Raw genomic sequence first — 18,294 nt, forward strand, 5'->3', positions numbered from 1 at the left:
ATAAGAGGCAATTACGTCCCTCCTGTCCTTTAGGAATTCTCAAGTCTGTGGTACTTGAGTCTAATCGTGGTTTTTGTCCCTGGGTGGTCCTAAACCATGACTCTACACCTAGCAGTTAGGACAAAGTGCCAAGGAAAAACAAACAGGAAAACCAAGGCACCAGGAAACTTAAGCAAGATTCGAGCAGAGTGCCAGCAATGATCATTGCAAAAACCAGAAAATTATACACAACTGAAAAAAAACACGACAAAGGCACCCTGCCAAGAAAAAAGCCAAGGAGAAAACTGGAGCAGCCATCTCGTTGTGCTCTTCAGAAGTCACATCTGCTAAGCGGCTACACAAGCTCTTCCCCCACGGCAGAGAGAAAATATAAGTAGCCATCTTCTTAGAGTTGGGAACAGAGTTTGCAATAAGGGATGCCATGACAGCAGCCTCTATATCCATGAGTAAAAGAACCACTACCAAGACAATTGTGTGAAAAACCAGAGTAAGGAGAAGGCAAAGCTGCAATTCTGCACAAGGAGTCAAAAGGAGTTGTATCTTTCTTAAAAGTATGAAGAGGTGACATAGTTTCCATCACTGGCAGGAACTGCTAAGCTCTATTTCATTCTAGGTTACTTGTCTGCCTCCACAGGGATGCAGCAACACCAAACCTGTAAGTACAGGCTCCAACTAAACCCTGTGTCTTAGGCCAGCATGACTGCAACAAAATTTGGTGCAAAATATCTATTACAGGCAAAGCACAAAGACTGACTGCAACTTCTGGCTGAAATAAACCAATCAGCTGAGGTCAGACGGAACAGGGAGCCTGGAGAAAGGGGTTCTCCTCCTGAGTCACTCCTAATTTTCTTTTAATACTTATTTCCTTTACCCAATTTCCCTCTACCCATGACATTTCTTCTTAGAAGAGTTATGCCTGTTCTGCTTTATCATTTGTAGTTTGGAGCATTTACTTCTTAAAAGAATACTGAAATTTTCCATCCTGGTAGAAGTTACAAATCAGAGACTACTGCAACTGCCACCTCAAAAGAGCTGTAGGTGCCTATGAGCCACAAAGCTTCTCCACACACAACTGGCTGTAAATAAAATAATGCTTAAAAGAGAGACAAAAGAATACAGAAGCTTTAGTACAGGCCGTTAATGCCATTCTTCTTTAACCTGATGTTTGGCAGCTTGTACATCTTCCATAATCCAATACATACATGTGCAGCTTTTCCACAGAAGCAAAATCACATTTGCTGCCTCTGAAGACATGTACAGTTCTTTCACAGCACTCAATGGAGCATTTCTGAGGCACTAGCCAAGCTAAAGGCACGTCTGTGCTAGCACATCAACCTATCTTTGCACCTGCTTTTTTCATGAATCGACAATACAAAGCACATAGATGTGTTCCCTGAAAATGTGACTGAGCAAAACGAGGGCCAACCCAAGCTCATATTGACAAATTACCTAAAAACAATACTTCAGAGACCACGTGTGCCCATTTAGGTCAAACTAACCCACAACCACAATAAAAATATAATACCAAGAGAGCTTAGCAACTAGAGGTTAGCTGCTCATGTGTGATTTTACAGTCATAATAATTTAGGTTTCATCTTCTTGCTGGTTTTCTGTTTCCCAGTAAACTGAGAGGGGATGGAGACCTCCTAGCTTTGTACCACTACAAAAAGCAAATAGAAATTACATCAATATGGAGACAACAGAGTATACAGTACACAAAGAAATGAAGAAAATACTTAAAATACCTGCACATACATATGGAGCTAGGATCCCATGTAACACAAGTCACTGACAGTCCTGGAATTTGTGCTAGGACCAATGTTACCCACGGACTGCTGTGTGAATCTAAGTATAATTGTTATGTTCATAAATGGCATCTACACAATGTGTAAAAAATCATTTCTGTATAATTCATTGCAGGTTTGGAAAACAAAACTGAACACATCTACTTAGACATCCGCCTCATTTTCCCACATTTTTGCCCAATTCTGTCCTCAAAAGTGAAATAATGTCCCATGAGCCTATTTGCTTTAAACTACTATTAATCTGTTATTCATAACCTGAATGTCATCATTTTCTTATAAGATATACTGTTTTAATCATGGCTCACAGTATTCACCTGCAACAATTCCAAAACTTAGAAAATCATCCAAGCCTTTGAATAACAAGTTAATTTTCCAACAGAAAACTTGGATAACTTCTAAGGAGAGTTCCAGACCTCAGCACAAAGCTATGTGAACTCTTCTGCAATCCAATCTTTTTGCCTCCTGTTAAATTTGTGGCCATCTAAGAAAGATAATTCTTCATTCATAGGTCTTGTGCCACCAAAGTGAGCAGATTGCCCACATGCAGGTAATCAATTCAATTTAAAACCCTTTCTTTTAGGTTTTATGACTGTGATCACAGTCCTCTGAATGCTACTGGCAAAAATCCACAGATATCAGAACTCCATCAGTTGTGCATACCTGCTTTTCTGTGCAAAGAGAGAAAGGCAGATGTGAAACATTGTGTTGTATCCCACTGTGGAAAATTCTACCATGAAGCTTGTGTGAAAAAGTTTCATCTTACTGTGTTTGAGAACAGGGGGGTTTGATGTCTTGTCCACAGCTGCCTGAGTTGTCATGTTAGTAACCCCTCACTATTTTATGAATTTCAAAAGGTAGTTTCATTTTATATTTTTATGGCTGATGAATTAAGTGTATTTATGGTATGTTAAGGTAAGGAATCTCTCCATTTAATAGCTGCTAGCTGCAATTTCACAGCCTATTGATTCAGGTGGGTTTTTTTCAATAATAATTGAGTAATTTTTAGTCAACATTAGTATTTACCTTGTGTTCCTTTTTTGCATTTAGCTTTCAATTCTGTAGAGTTAACCATGTTTTCTTCCCAAGAGAGAATGAAATGAGACAGCACTTTTTTCTGCAGTGTCCAGCAACAGGACACAGGGTAATGGACATAAGCTGGAACAGAGAAAGTTCCACTGGAACATAAGGAAAAACTTTTTTACTGTAAGGGTGACAGAGCCATGCAACAAGCTGCCCAGGGAGAGTATGGAGTCTCCTCTGAGGTTTTCAAAACCCAGATGAATACTGTGAGCCATGATTAAACTCGTCTGGACGCATTCCTATGTGCCCTGATATAGGTGGTCCTGCTTGAGCAGGGGAGTTGGACTAGATGATCTTTAGAGGTCCCTTCCAATCCCTAGCATTTTCTGACTGTATGAGTCTATTAGGAACTACTGCCATTACAGATTAAATCCTGCTTGCCATTTACACCTACCCAGTCCCACTACAGTTTGTAAACCTCTGCAGAAAAGAGATACACTTGCATGCACACTCTTTTCCAGACCTCCTATTACAATTACAAATACTTTTGAGGGTTTTTTTGTTTTTAACCTAAAAGATTTGTTAATAAGCTAATGAAAAACTGATTAAAACAGATGGCAAGATCAAGTAACACCGGCAAAGAATATTAAACATCATCAAACAATAAATTTATGTGTTGAAAGCAAGACATCTCCTCTCAAAAAATCTCAGAAAGGGGATGCACAGTGTGCAGGTACCTGATCTCAGAGCAAGGCACAGAAAAATCCTAGCACCGAAGCCTGTAAAGATTTGAATAGAGAAGCATAATGTTAACAGCCTAACATGATACCCTAAAGCTGTAACTCTGTTTGATGAGGTCCTTAGACAGGCATCACTTCACATGAATAAAGGAGAACTTAGTGGTTTAAATCAGTTTGAGAATAGGATGGTTTTTGTGTTACATTTAACTTCACTGTAGCAGGTTATTTCAGTAAGTCTGAAAGAATCTACAGAAAGAATTAGTCTGCTCTTCATTACACAACAGAAAGGAACATGTTTTTTTCTGTACAGAATCAATTCAGGTCCTTCAGGCAAATGAATTTTCTTCTGTTCTACTCAAAAACTGTAGGACAGACCATAATACAGTTTTTAATCTACTTGTACATCTTGGAAACATTTTTTAAATGATTTTCTGCCAATCCTCTTCTACTGAGAGCATTCACATGGTTCACAGCTAACATAATCCTACATTTTAAAGATGATGGATTACAGAGAATTATCCTCCTGGTTACATTACATGTGGTGAAAGGAATCTTTTCATTTTCTCAGTGGCCCAGAAACAACTGTTCCCTTATGGTCAGATTGCGTCTTTGGTCACATCACCCCTTCAGTAACTAAGAGACACCTTTAATGCATAATTTTCCCTGTTTCCCTTCACTTCAGAAGCAGTGAAAAATTTTTTTTCTCCCATAAAACAGCACTGATGTCATCATATGGTTCACTCTTTCCCATTGTCTTTCTTGTGTTTTCTGACAGTAAGTTGACTTGGCTGAGCACTGAAATAACACTGTGTTTATGCAGAGGTCAGGTACAATGAGATTCCATTTTCAGTTGTCGCTATTTTAACTTAGTTAACAACAAAAATAAATAGCAGTAATTTGCTGTTCCTGTCCTTGTCTATCTCTCTGTTACACATCAAAGGTAAGAGAGAGAATCAGAGTTTCATCAGATCTTCACTTGTCCTTTCACCTTCTCCTTTCCACACTCTTGGCATGAAAGAAGAGAGATGTCAAATTGTTACTCTCTTTCTTACACCTAAATCATGTTCAGGTAAGTCACACGTGTAAGCATGAATTTTACTTCTCTGTGGAAATGTGTACTCTAAAACATAATCTAATCTTTGGTACCTTGTCCCATTTGCTGGAGAGAAACAGTCTATCAATGATAACACCATCATTAAAGATCTAGCACAAACAGTGGCCAAAGTAACCACGGCCAAAAGGCAAAGCAACTCTGTTTATATGCACAAGTACTCAGTGAGCAAGATTTCTAGAGAAAGTTAAACAAATGTCTCTTCAATTTCTGTCCAAAAGGCAAGAACAGTCTTTATGCTCTTGTTCTCATGGAACAGAGAGAGGAGTATTGTACTGATAGGTACAGCCCTTTGCTTTTCCTTTGTTTAAAAAGACATGTTACAGTATGTACCAGACACATCCTGGGCTGCGTTAAAAGAAGTGTGTCCAGCAGGTCAAGGGAAGTGATTCTCCTCCTCTGCTCTGTTCTGGTGAGAGCCCACCTGCATACTGTGTACAGCTCTGGGGCCCCCAACATAAGGATAAGGACTTGTTGGAGCCAGTCCAGAGGGGCCATGAAGATGACCATAAGGCTAGAGCACCTGTCCTATGAAGACAGGTTGAGAGGGTTGGGGTTGTTCAGCCTGGAGAAGAGAATCAACCAGCCTTCCAATACCTAAAGGGAGCCTAAAGGAAAGCCAGAGAGGGACTTTTTACAAGTGTATGTAGTGATAGGACAAAAGGGTAAATGGTTTTAAACTGAAAGAAGGTAGACTTAGATTACATATTAGGAAGAAATTCTCCACTGCGAGGGTTGTGAGGCACTGGCACAAGCTGCCCAGAGGGGCTGTAGATGCCTCGTCCCTGGAAGTGTTCAAGGCCAGGCTGGATAAGGCTTTGAGCAACCTAGGCTAGTGGAAGGTGTCTCTACCCACAGCAGGGGGCTGGAACTAGATAATCTTTATGGTCTCTTCCAAGTCAAACCATTCTATGATTCTATGACTTACCTTTGACAACTATTTGTTGCTTTGTCTTGCTTCCCTAACTGCTCACAAGCACAGATACTATAGTGAAAATAATAACACTGGCATATTACTATCAACATTCTCTTTTCTTTGGTCAAGGAAGGCGGAAAACACACCTTTGCTGAACTTCATACAATAAAAATAACAACAAACTCAGCCCCCAAGCAACACAAACATTTTTTGACAGTGTGAATCATTTCAAGAAGCTGTTCCAGAGGTTACATAAGCTTAGTGGTCTAACTTTTCACCATGAACCTATATAACCTAACCATATGCAAAGGCCCCAGATATCTAGTAAGAAATAACAGATTTTTCAACTAAAAGACACAGGATATTACCCAACTAATAGAGGACATTGTCTAATTTCTGTAAAAGAAATTATGATATCAAAAGTGAAGGGACTAAGAAAGTAACTGAAGAGTGTGCTTCCAAACTTTGAAAAGTAACACACTTTTTTAAAGTCATCCTTTACAAAGATCATTACACTGATAATCTGAAGCTGTTCCACAACTATTTGGTTCAATGTAATAAAATAAAGCCTTACAGCCTTCAGTTCTAAAAAACTCAGGCTGCTGCTCTAGTTAATAAATGGTCTTATATAGTTATCTCAGATAGATCTCTTCATACTCAAAGTTGGTAGAACTGCTCGTGTTTTATGATAGTGTAATAGAGAATATAATCTACGGCTAGTTTGTTGGGTTGTTAATGTACCATCTTAAACCAAGCACTTATTTTTTCACACTACTGCTTTTTTTTTTCCCTCAACTTTCTTCCAGAAAGAGAGGAGAACTTTAAATCCTTATCATTTTGTTTGCAAATCATTTCTAGTTTCTTAGGAAAACGTCCTAGTAGATTTGCTCCACTGGCAGAAGATCCAAACTTTCACACCTGGTGCTCAACCTACTTCTAGGCATTTGTTTGTGCCCAAACAACTGCCAGCTTATTTCATATTTAGCTCAGGATGAAAGCATAAACTACACCAGATGGCTTGTATATAGCCAAAATATACACTCATAGCTGCTTGTGTCCAGTAATTAAAAAAGCCCAGTGAAAATCAAGCACAGCATGCATTCAGAATACAGTGATTTACAACAACTATATAAAACAATGCCAATGTTAAAAAGTTAAGAAAGCGAGATTTCCTGACCAAAAAAGATAATTAGATGGGCCAACCCCTGGAAAGGAAATAGAAAGTCTTTCACTCTGGAGTCGCAGATGACTACTTCATAAACATTTATAGCAGTCACAAGCACCTGTTTTATTACTGCTCAAGTGTAATATTTGATTTGGACCATCTGAGATGGATTTAATACAGCAGATCTTTGTGCATATAGCAGAAGAAAATAAAGTTCATCTGTGAAATACACTGCCCCGCACTTTCTTACAATATGGGGCAGAAGACGATGAACTGGCTCAGCCAGCATACCTGTGTGCAACTAACCTTGGATATAACAATCTATGCTGTCATTTTCTGACAGAAATCTCCATAAGAATCTGTTTGAAAAATTAAATATTCACACTGTATCTGAAGTGTGTTATTTGTCAGAGATCAGTGTCTAGCTGAAAGCTGGTCAGATGCAAGAGACAGGATAACACCAGCTTGCTCACCTCCAGGTGATGTTCTTCGGCTGTGCCAGAATTCTGTTTGTGCAGCTGCCGTGCTGTTTTTAAAGTAGATGAAGAATGAAATCCCTTCATGACTGATTAAGTTTGTTGTTTTGCATCTCTGGATCAAGAGTATTTTTTCCCGGAGTGATTTGGAGTAAAGATTTCTGAAGTTTCTGCAGATTAACAATAGACTGTTCTCACATGCCACCAGGACTATTTGCGAAGAGATTCTTAATAAATCAGGAGACAAAAGACCCTGATATAGACTCCCAAGTATAGTTCTTGACATAGTTCAATATTTCTTGATTACGACATGCTGGATCAACCTTGAAGAAAAGCACTAAGGAGAGCTGTTTCATAATGAACTATCTACTTCCTGCCTCAAGGGAAGACCACAGTATCCTGAAAGTCTTATTTCATGCCCCTATAAATCCTGCTGTATATATTATTCCAGACAACCAGGATGCATAGGTGATTCCTCTGCTTTCCCTTTGGTTGATGAGTCTTTCCCATTCAAGTAATTCTCAGTCTGAAAAGAGCAGCTACATGGACATGTGACATTCAGGGACACGGTTTAGTGGTGGACTTGCTAGTGTCAGGTTCACAGTTGGATTTGATGATCCTAAAGGCCTTTTCCAACCTAAATGATTCTATGATCCACCTCAATTGAACCTCAAAGCCCCTATGACTTTATATATGGCTTTTTAGATGGACAAGTGCAAAACAGCAAACAACAGAGACCAAAATCTGACCCACAACTCTTAAAAGTATTGGAACAACCCTAAGAATTATATTGGTGGTATAAATCCACAAGCTTTTTGCACTTAGCTCTGCAGTTGCTGCTGTAATCATTTTTATATCCTTTTCCAGAAAATAGTTCTACTCCAGTAGGCTGTTATTCAAGAATATAACACCACAATAACAAATTTCCTAGCATGGGACTACACATAGAAAAATGAAACAGAGCTCCAGGCTCATGAGTGATAATGATAAATAAATACGGCAAAATTAACACAAAGAACTCTCAAACAATCTTAAACTTCTTTAAAATCAATATTGAACAACAAATGCAACAAAAGACACAAAGCAGAAGTCACCAAAAATCAGTTCGGTATCTGTTAAAACTAATATTGTTCCAAGGCATTCCTTGACAAGCGTAAGCAATGGGACAGTGGGAAGTGAAGTAATACGATGAACAGCTGCTGGAGGGCAGGAAAAATAGGTCCCAGCATTTTCAGTTGCCTAAGAGCCCAAACTGACACCTCACAAACAGCTGAATTTTTTCAGACTGCATCATCACTTTGCTTGTGTTTCAAGGTTTTGACATTCACTGAGATACGACAGAATGTACCTAAGAACATCACATAATCTGCAACTTTCAGGTATGTAAGGCTATATCATGAACAAATTGTCCTACGCTTACTCCAAAACTATCTGAGCTGTTATTATTCACCATGGAAATATTTCCAGTGGCTAGTTCTCCCCATCTATAGCAACTAATCAAGGTGACATATGAAGTGTTGAAACGTTAGAATGCTAACAGTATTAAGACAGAAGTTAATGATTCCGCAAGTTAAATTTATGACCAATTAATCATACAAAGCGATGAGTGCTGGAGGCACTCTATTCCAGATGCATATCCTGATTTACCTACACTAAAGCACACCTCAGCAAGATAGTTTTGTGGCTGAAACACAAAGCAATAAATGCTGAGCTAAAAGAAACTCTCTTTTGAACTATCAGGAACTCAGGCTATGAAATAAAATCTTTTGCATTTCACAGGTGCTATGCAATTCAGTGTCACTCTTACCTCCATGGGAAAGGCCTTAAAATTAACTGTGTGTTCAGAACCACGCTGGTTTTCTCTCCCCCAGTGAAATCGAACATCATGTAGTTCAAATTCATGTCCTCGAGGTAATGGCCCTCCTATTAACACTGGGAAAGAAGACAAATGGTAAGAAATTTGTCCTTTGAAGCAGACAAGACATGGAATATATTCTCCAAATACAGTGGGGAGATCGTTGCAAGCTTCTTAATTAGCAGAGGTACTAGAAAGGAAAAAAGTTGACAGACTTCACATCTTTATTTTTGAAGTACTATGTAGGTACAGAACAAAAATTCAGGCAGTTACGAACAACAGTGAAACTGCTGCCATGCTGCACTCTTTGTTTTACAAGGCAGAACAGCTGTAATAAAACTCTGTAACTTTATCCATCAGAAAGGTGAATACATTCATTGCTTTTATCAAGACAGTAGCTGTGTGCTTTAAACAGGTGGTGGGGGTTCTGAATTGAAGAGGTAACTGCTTCCAACTTGTCCAAATGCTTAATCTCCATGACCTGTATTTGTTATGAGTCACTAAAACTGATAGGAAAACTTCTAATTGCCAGTATTTTGCTAAGTAAAGATGTTCAGTCATATACCACCTGTCAGGCTTCTGACAGACAGAATGCCTCCAATATCCAGATATAATCAAACCTACACACAGGAGCAACAACGTGCCTCGTTTACTTAATAACAGCTTCTAGGCAGCCATGGCTTTTTTTACTTCAGTTTTTTAAACATCCAGAATTTCTCAAAAGAATCTGTCCACAGCTGCACTCAAAAAAATTATACAGAAGTTCAATACTTCTGCATTAGTAGAGACTTCCACCATGCAAGCAGTTGTACCTGTGAGGCCCAGTCTACTTTGGAACTATCAATGGGAGCATTTTGTTCTGGGATTTCTGAATATGAGTCAGATCAAATTTTACTCCATAAGCTGCAGGTAATTGCCTGCTGAAATCATCGAATATCACTAGGCAGATCAGGGTTTTACTTAAGGGAACTCCCATTCTTCCCCAGAATTCATAGCTTACATTTCACAGACTTTGAAAGAATCTTTTACAATCTCTAATAATTGATAAGGATTATTCACTTGTACAACCTACAGCTTTAGGGAATTAAAGTTCCATAATACAAAGTTATTTTGACAAACTAAACAACCTTAGTTTGGCACAGAAGACATAGTGCAATAATAAACCATAGTTTAGCAACTGAATCATACTGCAACTGTAAAAATACCAAACCAGAAGTACAGAGCTATAAAAAACCTGAAAGAAAACTGATCAGTTATGGTTTTCATAAGTAATTACATTGGAGAAAAAAGTAAAATATTCCAACTAATCCTCTTCTAAAAATTCTTCATAACTAAACTAACAAACAGCCACTCGGGTCTCTAAAATGAAACGTCTTTAATGTAGTTACAGATCCAGATTTGTTTGTTAAACTTGCTTTATCTATATTCTATGCATACATATATCCCACAGGCAAAATCTACAAATCTGCTGAACATTGGGGGAAACAATCAATTGAAGAATTTAGGGAAATCTGAACAAATAAAAAGAAATGTGATACTTGATTGGTGCTACTTCTTAGGAAAATTAAGTATTTTCACTGCTTTAAAATATTGCTCCCCGAGAAAGTGTGACTTGGATAAATGTTCCCTACATGACATAGTTCTGGATCTCCAGGAGTTTCAAAAAGCTTATTTCTGAGGCTTAAGTTGTAACATTGATCCCTTCGTAAAAGTATTTCAATGCATGAAGTATGAAACACATTTAACTTTGCTTCGCCTTTCAGCAACTCTTGATCCTCATTAGAAAATGATTCTGAAACCATCATCCACTGTGCAATCCACTACTTGCTTAAGTGATGTCTCTCTGTTAGGATATCCTCTAAATCACTTTTCAATATGCAATTCCATTACACAGTTGGTCATGCTTCTTCCACCTAATGCATAACACATGTACAATGATCAAACTGGAAGCAGTCTGTGACAATGTTTGCAATTATATAATGAGAAGGATTTGGGAATTCCAGATGGAGTGTATGTCCTGAATTAAATGATAAAATCAACCACCAGTAATGGCAAAGTGATTTTTAATATGTAATTTAGTCAGTATACTTTTCTCCAAAAAGAAAAAAGTGACTGTTAACATTACAGTAGATGAGGATCTCTGGCACATTTATTGGACAGTTTAGAAAACGTTTAGTGCTCCACAGTTCCCATTAAAATAATCTGGCTAAATGGATTTGTCATCAGAGATCCCCTGTGAGGAAAAGAAGCTGCAGGAGTTTCCAGAGTCCTTGAAAACTAGCCAGAACACTAGGTCAAACACAGCTTATTAACTCATTTCTCTTCGTTCTAGGGATAACAAACACTGTCTTCCCCCCAAGAAAATGAGAAAACTACCCCCAGTTTACAAACACAACGGGAAACTGTGTAACATGAAACCTGAGGAAAAGCTGAAACTAAATCAAGGTTTCCTAAATCATAACTTCTTATCACAGCCATAAACTTTAGCTCCATTAAGCAATTTATGACATTTCAGGATTCATCAGGCTGGTGTCACACTGCATTCAAGATCAAAAAGAAGTCTTTCCTTCTTCTAAGTCTCCACTGGTTTTGCACAAGCATTTAGGTGTGCTGGTCCCATCTTACTAATTACTGCCACTAAGTATAAACCTCCCTTGGGACAGTTAGGGCTGAAGGAGCTACATTTTGGCACGTCAAGAATAATCTCATTTGTGGCCACCTTCACATTTGGATTTGGGAATTCTCCACAGGAGAATTCAAGAACTTCCCTGACCCTGAAGAGAGAACCTCACTCCTTGGGAAAAGAGCTCTGCATCTGACAAAGGCAGTAAAACTTACCGGAAGTACAAAATTTCTAGTTTACTGCAAATCTGCAAAATTCTGTAGAAATAAATGTTCTGTGTTGCAATACTACTAAACTAACAAACTCTTTAAAAAATTCGGTGCAAAACTGAACTAACTCCCTCATTATCAGCACAGCTGTAGCTCACAGGAGTACTGGGATCTCAGAAGGAAACAAAAGTTGGAATGTCTCATAGACTTTCAATATTCATCTGTTTAAATACCCCCAAAAGTCTGTTACTATTATTTGTTCAAATTACTTGGTTGCTCATCCAAACACATGGTAAGAGCTACCACAGTGCTAGAAAGCACAATAGACTTTCTCTTCTCCCTACTTTCTTGACAGTTGTTTTCTTCATACAGAATAGTTTATCTAGATGAAAGGTCTGAATGAGACACTGTAATTTCACTTTGGTTTGACTTGTTTCTCGTATTATTTGCTACTAATTTTCTCTGATGGATGACACCAAAAAAAACACCCCAAACCTTTAAGAAATGAGGACTGGTTTGCTACCTGCTCTTCAACAGCATCTATCTTACACTGTCCCCGATGCTGTAGCTAGTATTCAGAACTCACTTAAATTAATGGGAAAAGCTCTTTTAACTTGCATGGTCTTCTGACCAAGGACAAATATTGCCAGATGTACAAAGCAGTTTGGCATTGCTCTGTCTTAGCCACAGTCTGGACTGAGTCTGAATGCAAACATCTGTGAGTGCCAGCGAATTAGGTGTGACACCAACACAAGAGGAAATTCTGGCCATGTTCTGAAGCAGTCTGACTGTCCGTCCTGTTGGCAATGAAACCTGCAGCTTCCATGGCAAAGCTTGCTTTTTTTCCTACTGAAGTCACCGGCAACACTCTCACTGGCCGCTGCCCTTGCCGAGAGAGCGCAACCGCACGCTGCTGGGAGCAGCTGCTGTTCCTACGCTTCGGGACAAGCGTATTGCGAGTCTAAAGGCAACACGAGCTTTACCGGGGAAAGCCAAGGCCGTGTTTCAGCATACCTGATTTTGACTTCATGGCAATCTGAATTGAATGTCCGTCGTTGATCACTTCGCAGTCACGACATACTACGTAGTTTGGCGACAAACGCACTTCCAAGAGCGAGGGGTCGTATTTAGCTTCTCTCGAGTTCAAGTTAATAGGCGACTGGTACTCTCCGTTAGCATCAGGAAAGATCAGCCCCCACTCCACTCCTGAGGCACAAGGGAAAACCATTACGGGGAGACGCGGCGCGGCGGCTTCCTGGGCCGGCCAGACCCTCCCGCCCTCGCCCAGCACCCCGCTGCTGCCACCGGCGCGGGGAGGGGGCGGCGGGGCTGCTCCGTGGCGCCTCGGCCCGTGGGCCCCGCCGGACGGCTCCCGCCCGCCGCCGCCGCCCCCAGACCTGCGGGCCGCTGCTTCCCCGCTCGCCGCGGCTCGGCACGGATGGGGGACGATCCTCCCTCCGCTCTGCCACCGAAATGTTCCCACCGCCACCTTCTACCGCTTCCCCGTCCGCGACGAAAGTTTCTCGTTGCCGCAGCCGCCGCCCCCTCCTCACCTTCCTCGTAGCCCCACTCCGGAGCGTCCTCCCGCTGCGGGAAGGGCTCGGCGCCCTCGACCGGGCTGCTGTCAGCCATGGGCGGGAGCCCTGCAGCGGCCCGGGCTCCCGTCGGCGGGGCGATGAGTGTCTGTATGTGTCTGTGTGTGTGTGTGTGTGTGCGGGTGAGGGTGCCGGCGCGTGTGTGTGTGCGAGGGGCGAGGCGCGCTGGCGGCACTGCGCACCCTGCCTCGGCCCGCCCTCCGCCCCGCCGCCAGTGTCAGCGGCGTGCGGCGGGGCAGGGGCCGGGGCGCGGCCGCCGGGCGGGATCGGGACGCAGTCTCTCCCCTGGCGGGGCAGGCGACGGGGAAAGTAGGAACCGGCGGAGCGGGGACAGGAGAGCGAGCGGCCGCGGGAGCCGCGGGCCGGGCTGCTGTCCTCCGTGAGGTGCTGCTCTTGGATCCTCACTGTGTCTTTCTCACCTTCCTTCGCCGGCTGCTCCACTCGCCTGGGTGGGTGGGCTGTGCCCGCAGCTCTCGCTGCCCCTGGAACTGGGCTCAGGTGGTCTGTGCTCCCAGGCACACCTTGGGAGGGCAACTTCAACACTGGGAAGGGCAAAGCCAAGCCCCTGGGAAGGAACAGCCCGAACACTGTCACAGGCCAGGGGCAACCAGCGTGGAAAGCGGCTTGGCAGAAAAGGTCCTGGTGCGCACCAGGTTGGATGTGAATCAGCAATGTACCCTTGCTGCAAAGAAAGTGAATGATACCTTGGATTGCATTAGGCAAACCAATGACAGCAAGTGAGGGAAGGTGATTCTGCCCCTCCACTCAGCACTGGTCAGGCCACATCTGAGGTGCTGTGTTGAGGTCTCAAGTGTCCAGTCCAAAAATCAATGTAGAACTACTGGAGGGAATCCAGCATAGGGCCATGAAGATGGTTAAGGGACTGGAGCATCTCTCCTGTGAGGAAAGGAGGAGAGAGATGGGGCTGTTCAGCCTGTAGAAGAGCAGGCTCAGTGGGATCTCGCTGATGTACAGAAATACCTGAAGGGAAGATGCAAAGAGGATGAAGCCAAGCTTTCTTCTATAGCACTCAGTGCCAGGACCAGAGGCACTTTTTATGACAAGAGTGACGGAGCACTGGCACAGGTTTCCCAGAGAGGTTGTGAAGTCTCCATTCCTGGAGATATTCATCAGAGCACTGTCCTGAGGAACTTGCTCTGAGTGTCCCTGCTTAAGCAGGTGATTTGGACAAGGTGATCTCAGAAGTCCGTTCCAATCTCAGACATTCTTTGTTCCTCCTCTCCTCACAGCACCGTGTCCCTCCTCTGGAAGGGTTGAGGCCCTCCATAAGGATACGGGAGCCACTGAATAGCAGGGATGCCTAGCTCTGTCCCTTCTGTTCTGAAGGAGGGTTTGAGGCATCCATATTCTTTACAGTGACCCCTTCATTTAGGCCACATCCAGGAGTGTGGCTTCACTTCCTCCTGTGGAATGTACAGGATGTAGGGTTTGAGGAAAGCCTGTTCTTACCACAAGGATGCCTCGATTCAAAGTCATGAAAGGATCCTTCCTCTTTGCCAACAGCCACGTGTAGACCTAAAAATTATTAATTTTATCAAAGGAAAAGAGATCTCTGTAATAGAGATCCCCCCCCCTACACAGTGGCCCAAACACTTGCAACATTGACAGCAAGGAAAGGGAGTACCTGGCACTGGCAGTATGCAATCCCTGACAGCAACCAGGAAAGGTAGCAGAAGCAGTCAAATATAGTTGCTAAAATGGTTAGTGGAAGTGCCCTTTGCTTACCGTCCTTGTCCACTTAAAGGCAGTGGCCAGATCTCCTTGCATTCTGGTATTCCCAGAGAATAACATCCTGATCCTGGGCTGTTGATCTAGATGTGAACTTCATCGTGCTTCAGCGTTCCCAAACTCAACAGCAGTACCTGTGATTCCTGTGCAGTACTAACATGGGAGCAAGAATTATCATGAGTGTGAAACTGAGATGAAAGGAAAAGAACAAATGAGCTGGGACATCATTAGTGAAAGAAGAGAGTACTGACTCATGTGTGCAAGGTGAAAAGAAAATAGGACAAAAGAAGTAGAAGGTACTTGGTTGAGGTTTTTTTTTAAGATCAGAATAGAAACACAAGTTTCCTTCTGCAGGATCATTAGTTACTATCTTCACTATTGATGACTGAAGGGAATAGATGCTACTCGAACAAACTACAGTTGTGGTACAGCTTGAGGCAGAAAATCCCACCAAATAGACATTTTTACTCAGTGACCTGATATCAGTACAAACAGAAAACTCAGATCTTTTAACATAACTTGTAGTCATATGAGACATCATGTTGCATATGCATATCCTTCTCTGATACCAAACTGGCTTTATTGTTTGTTGACTTTTATCCCCTAATGACTTCTTAAATACACACTAGTTGTTTCTATTAATATCAGTCCCTTTGAATCATTGCTCAACCACATGGGGAAATAACAAACATTCCCCTAAATCATCACATATTCTGCTCCATCTGACTGGAAATTCATTTACCTCTTCAAATAGAGTCTCATGTTTTAAAAAAACATAGTCCTAGGAGGCCAGATCCATTGCCTTGCTGCTTGAAGCACAGTACTTCATTCATGCCCTCTATTAAGTTCTTTCCTGCAGTAGCTTTCCTGTGGGACATCTGTTCTAGAATTTCACACCTCTGAGGGGCAACATTATCAGACCCACAGGTTCCTGTTTTGCAATAAATGCTTCTCATAGTTTTCCACAGTTTTCATGGCTTCCTCTCATAACTGAACTTAAGAACTAAGCAACTTATATTTGTTGCCCTTCCTTTTAACCCTTCCATTCCTTCCATATTTTTCAAAAAAATTAGGCATAATATAGCCTTACTGAATAGTTGTCATTTCTTTATTTCCATAGGTCTGCTGAGTTGTTTTTTCTCTGCAGATATATTATTTCTCCAATAGGATCTGTCAGGCATAGCATGATCTAACATCAGATTAGATTCCACTAAAAATCCCTACAAGTTCTTCAATGGTCAAGTGCAGAAGCAGCAAAGGTCTTCAAGTGTATGTCTCTACAATGAAATTGAGCATGGGACAGAAGCCCTCACATTTAACTCCAACCACAATGTGCATATTGACCTGACCAATCTCTGTATAAGCCAACTCATTTATGGACCCAGCTTCAAGTAAAAGGATTGAGAGAATCAGATGTAGACAGCAGCATGATATCGGCCTTGTTCAAGATCAGTGGGATTTGATCTCCTTTAATGATGTGGGCACTTTTGAAAGTGTTCTGCTCTGTCAGATTATTTTTGTTCCTATGTAGTATATACTGACATTACCCCATGCACTGCCCTTTGCCATGTATTGATGTACTGTGCAGTCATCAAGAAACATTCACTGTTGTAGCACCGTGCTACCTGATATAGGTGTCCCAAGACATCTATTTCCACTTCACAGTTCTCTGCTCTTTAATTAAGTGCTCTCTTTGTGGTGATCACATGGTTTATGTTAGCCGTCTGTGTTCCAACTCTCTCTTAATCTTATATCAGTCTTCAGAAACTTTATTATTACTGGGCATCTAAAGTTTATGTTTGTGTAGAAGCTCCCAGTAGCTGATTATACTGTGAAAAGATGTTAAATATATAACCATAATACAAACATACTCTTTATTCTGAAAAAATGCGTTACTTTTGGTGTTTGCTACATTGACTCAGCATACTGAAAAATCTGTGAGGACGCATAGCTATGGCACTCAAGATAATACCAAATTGATGGGAAAAAAAATAGGAGAGGCCCAGACAACATGACCTTCATAATTAACATGTCACCTCAGCAGCAGAAGCAGGCCTTTGAGTCTGAGGCACATGCTGGCTTCTTGTTAACTGGTATTAATGATCACACCCTTCAATGATACCAGGAAAAGAAATGCTCATAGATCCAAGACTCAAAAGTTCCTCTTTAAACTCAGAGGACAGCAGTTCAGAAGCAGCAGAGGCTCTGACATTCCTTTTTGTGAAATGAGAAACAGCATTTTGAAACATTTGGTGTAATTCTTCATTCTTGTATTTCTTACATCTAGATGTTAATATTTGTTATACAGTTAATGATTTTTTTTCTTCTCTGAACACCTTAAAATGTATGCAATGGGAAAATTAGACCTGTATCCAAATTCCATGTCCAGAACCTGTGAAATTCGTATGCATAAATTGTAATTAATGACTACAAACATTTTTTTTAAGAGGTTATATTTCAACAACTGTACTTGTTGCTTTTGTCATTCCAAAAGGGGAGAGTCCAATGCAGAGAAGTGTAGTAAGAAATCTGTAGGAAAAGAAAAGTAAGATTCCATACAAGTTGTTTTAAACTGTATGTTTCTATGTGCAGTATTCTTTGCAGGCCACAGAACTGAAAGTTATTTTTCTGATTCAAGGGATCATAAATTCAGACCATGAGATGATAATTTCCTTTACTGTTGATTTTTTTAATTTTCTTGCTGCCAGCACAGAGTAGTTGAGAGCATGCAGGACTTAATAGTATGATAAGGAGAGGAATGTCCTTTGGGATATTAGTATACTCTATTTTGGGGAATTTAGAGTCGTTTATGCTTCTCTAAACCAGATCTCAGTTCATGCCAAGGTGTCCTGAAAGAAAAGGCAATGTCCATATAGCAAGACAGACAATTGAAGGTATCAGGAGCATCTAGCTTTTTCACTGAATAGGGCTTCCTATTTTGCTTCCTGTCTTGGACTATGAGCTTGACTAGCAATCATCTCTCACGTGGTCTTTTCTATCTTTATTTCTTGCCAGGTTACTCTCTCAAAG

General features: G+C 41.2%; 1 protein-coding gene across 1 annotated transcript in view; it reads right to left on the reverse strand.

Annotated features, from left to right (window-relative positions):
* The window catches only part of CA8 (carbonic anhydrase 8), a 48,421-nt gene extending 34,667 nt beyond the window's left edge, over positions 1–13,754 (reverse strand). The window contains exons 1-3 of the mRNA XM_061995646.1: positions 13,474–13,754; positions 12,935–13,126; positions 9,041–9,165 (exon numbers count right to left, since the gene is read on the reverse strand). Of these exons, the coding sequence (XP_061851630.1) occupies positions 9,041–9,165; positions 12,935–13,126; positions 13,474–13,552 (396 nt within the window). The 5' untranslated portion in view covers positions 13,553–13,754. The remainder of the gene's footprint in view (positions 1–9,040; positions 9,166–12,934; positions 13,127–13,473) is intronic.
* Positions 13,755–18,294: the final 4,540 nt, after the last annotated feature.

This window comes from Colius striatus, chromosome 4 (assembly GCF_028858725.1).
Source record: "Colius striatus isolate bColStr4 chromosome 4, bColStr4.1.hap1, whole genome shotgun sequence".
NCBI lineage: Eukaryota > Metazoa > Chordata > Aves > Coliiformes > Coliidae > Colius > Colius striatus.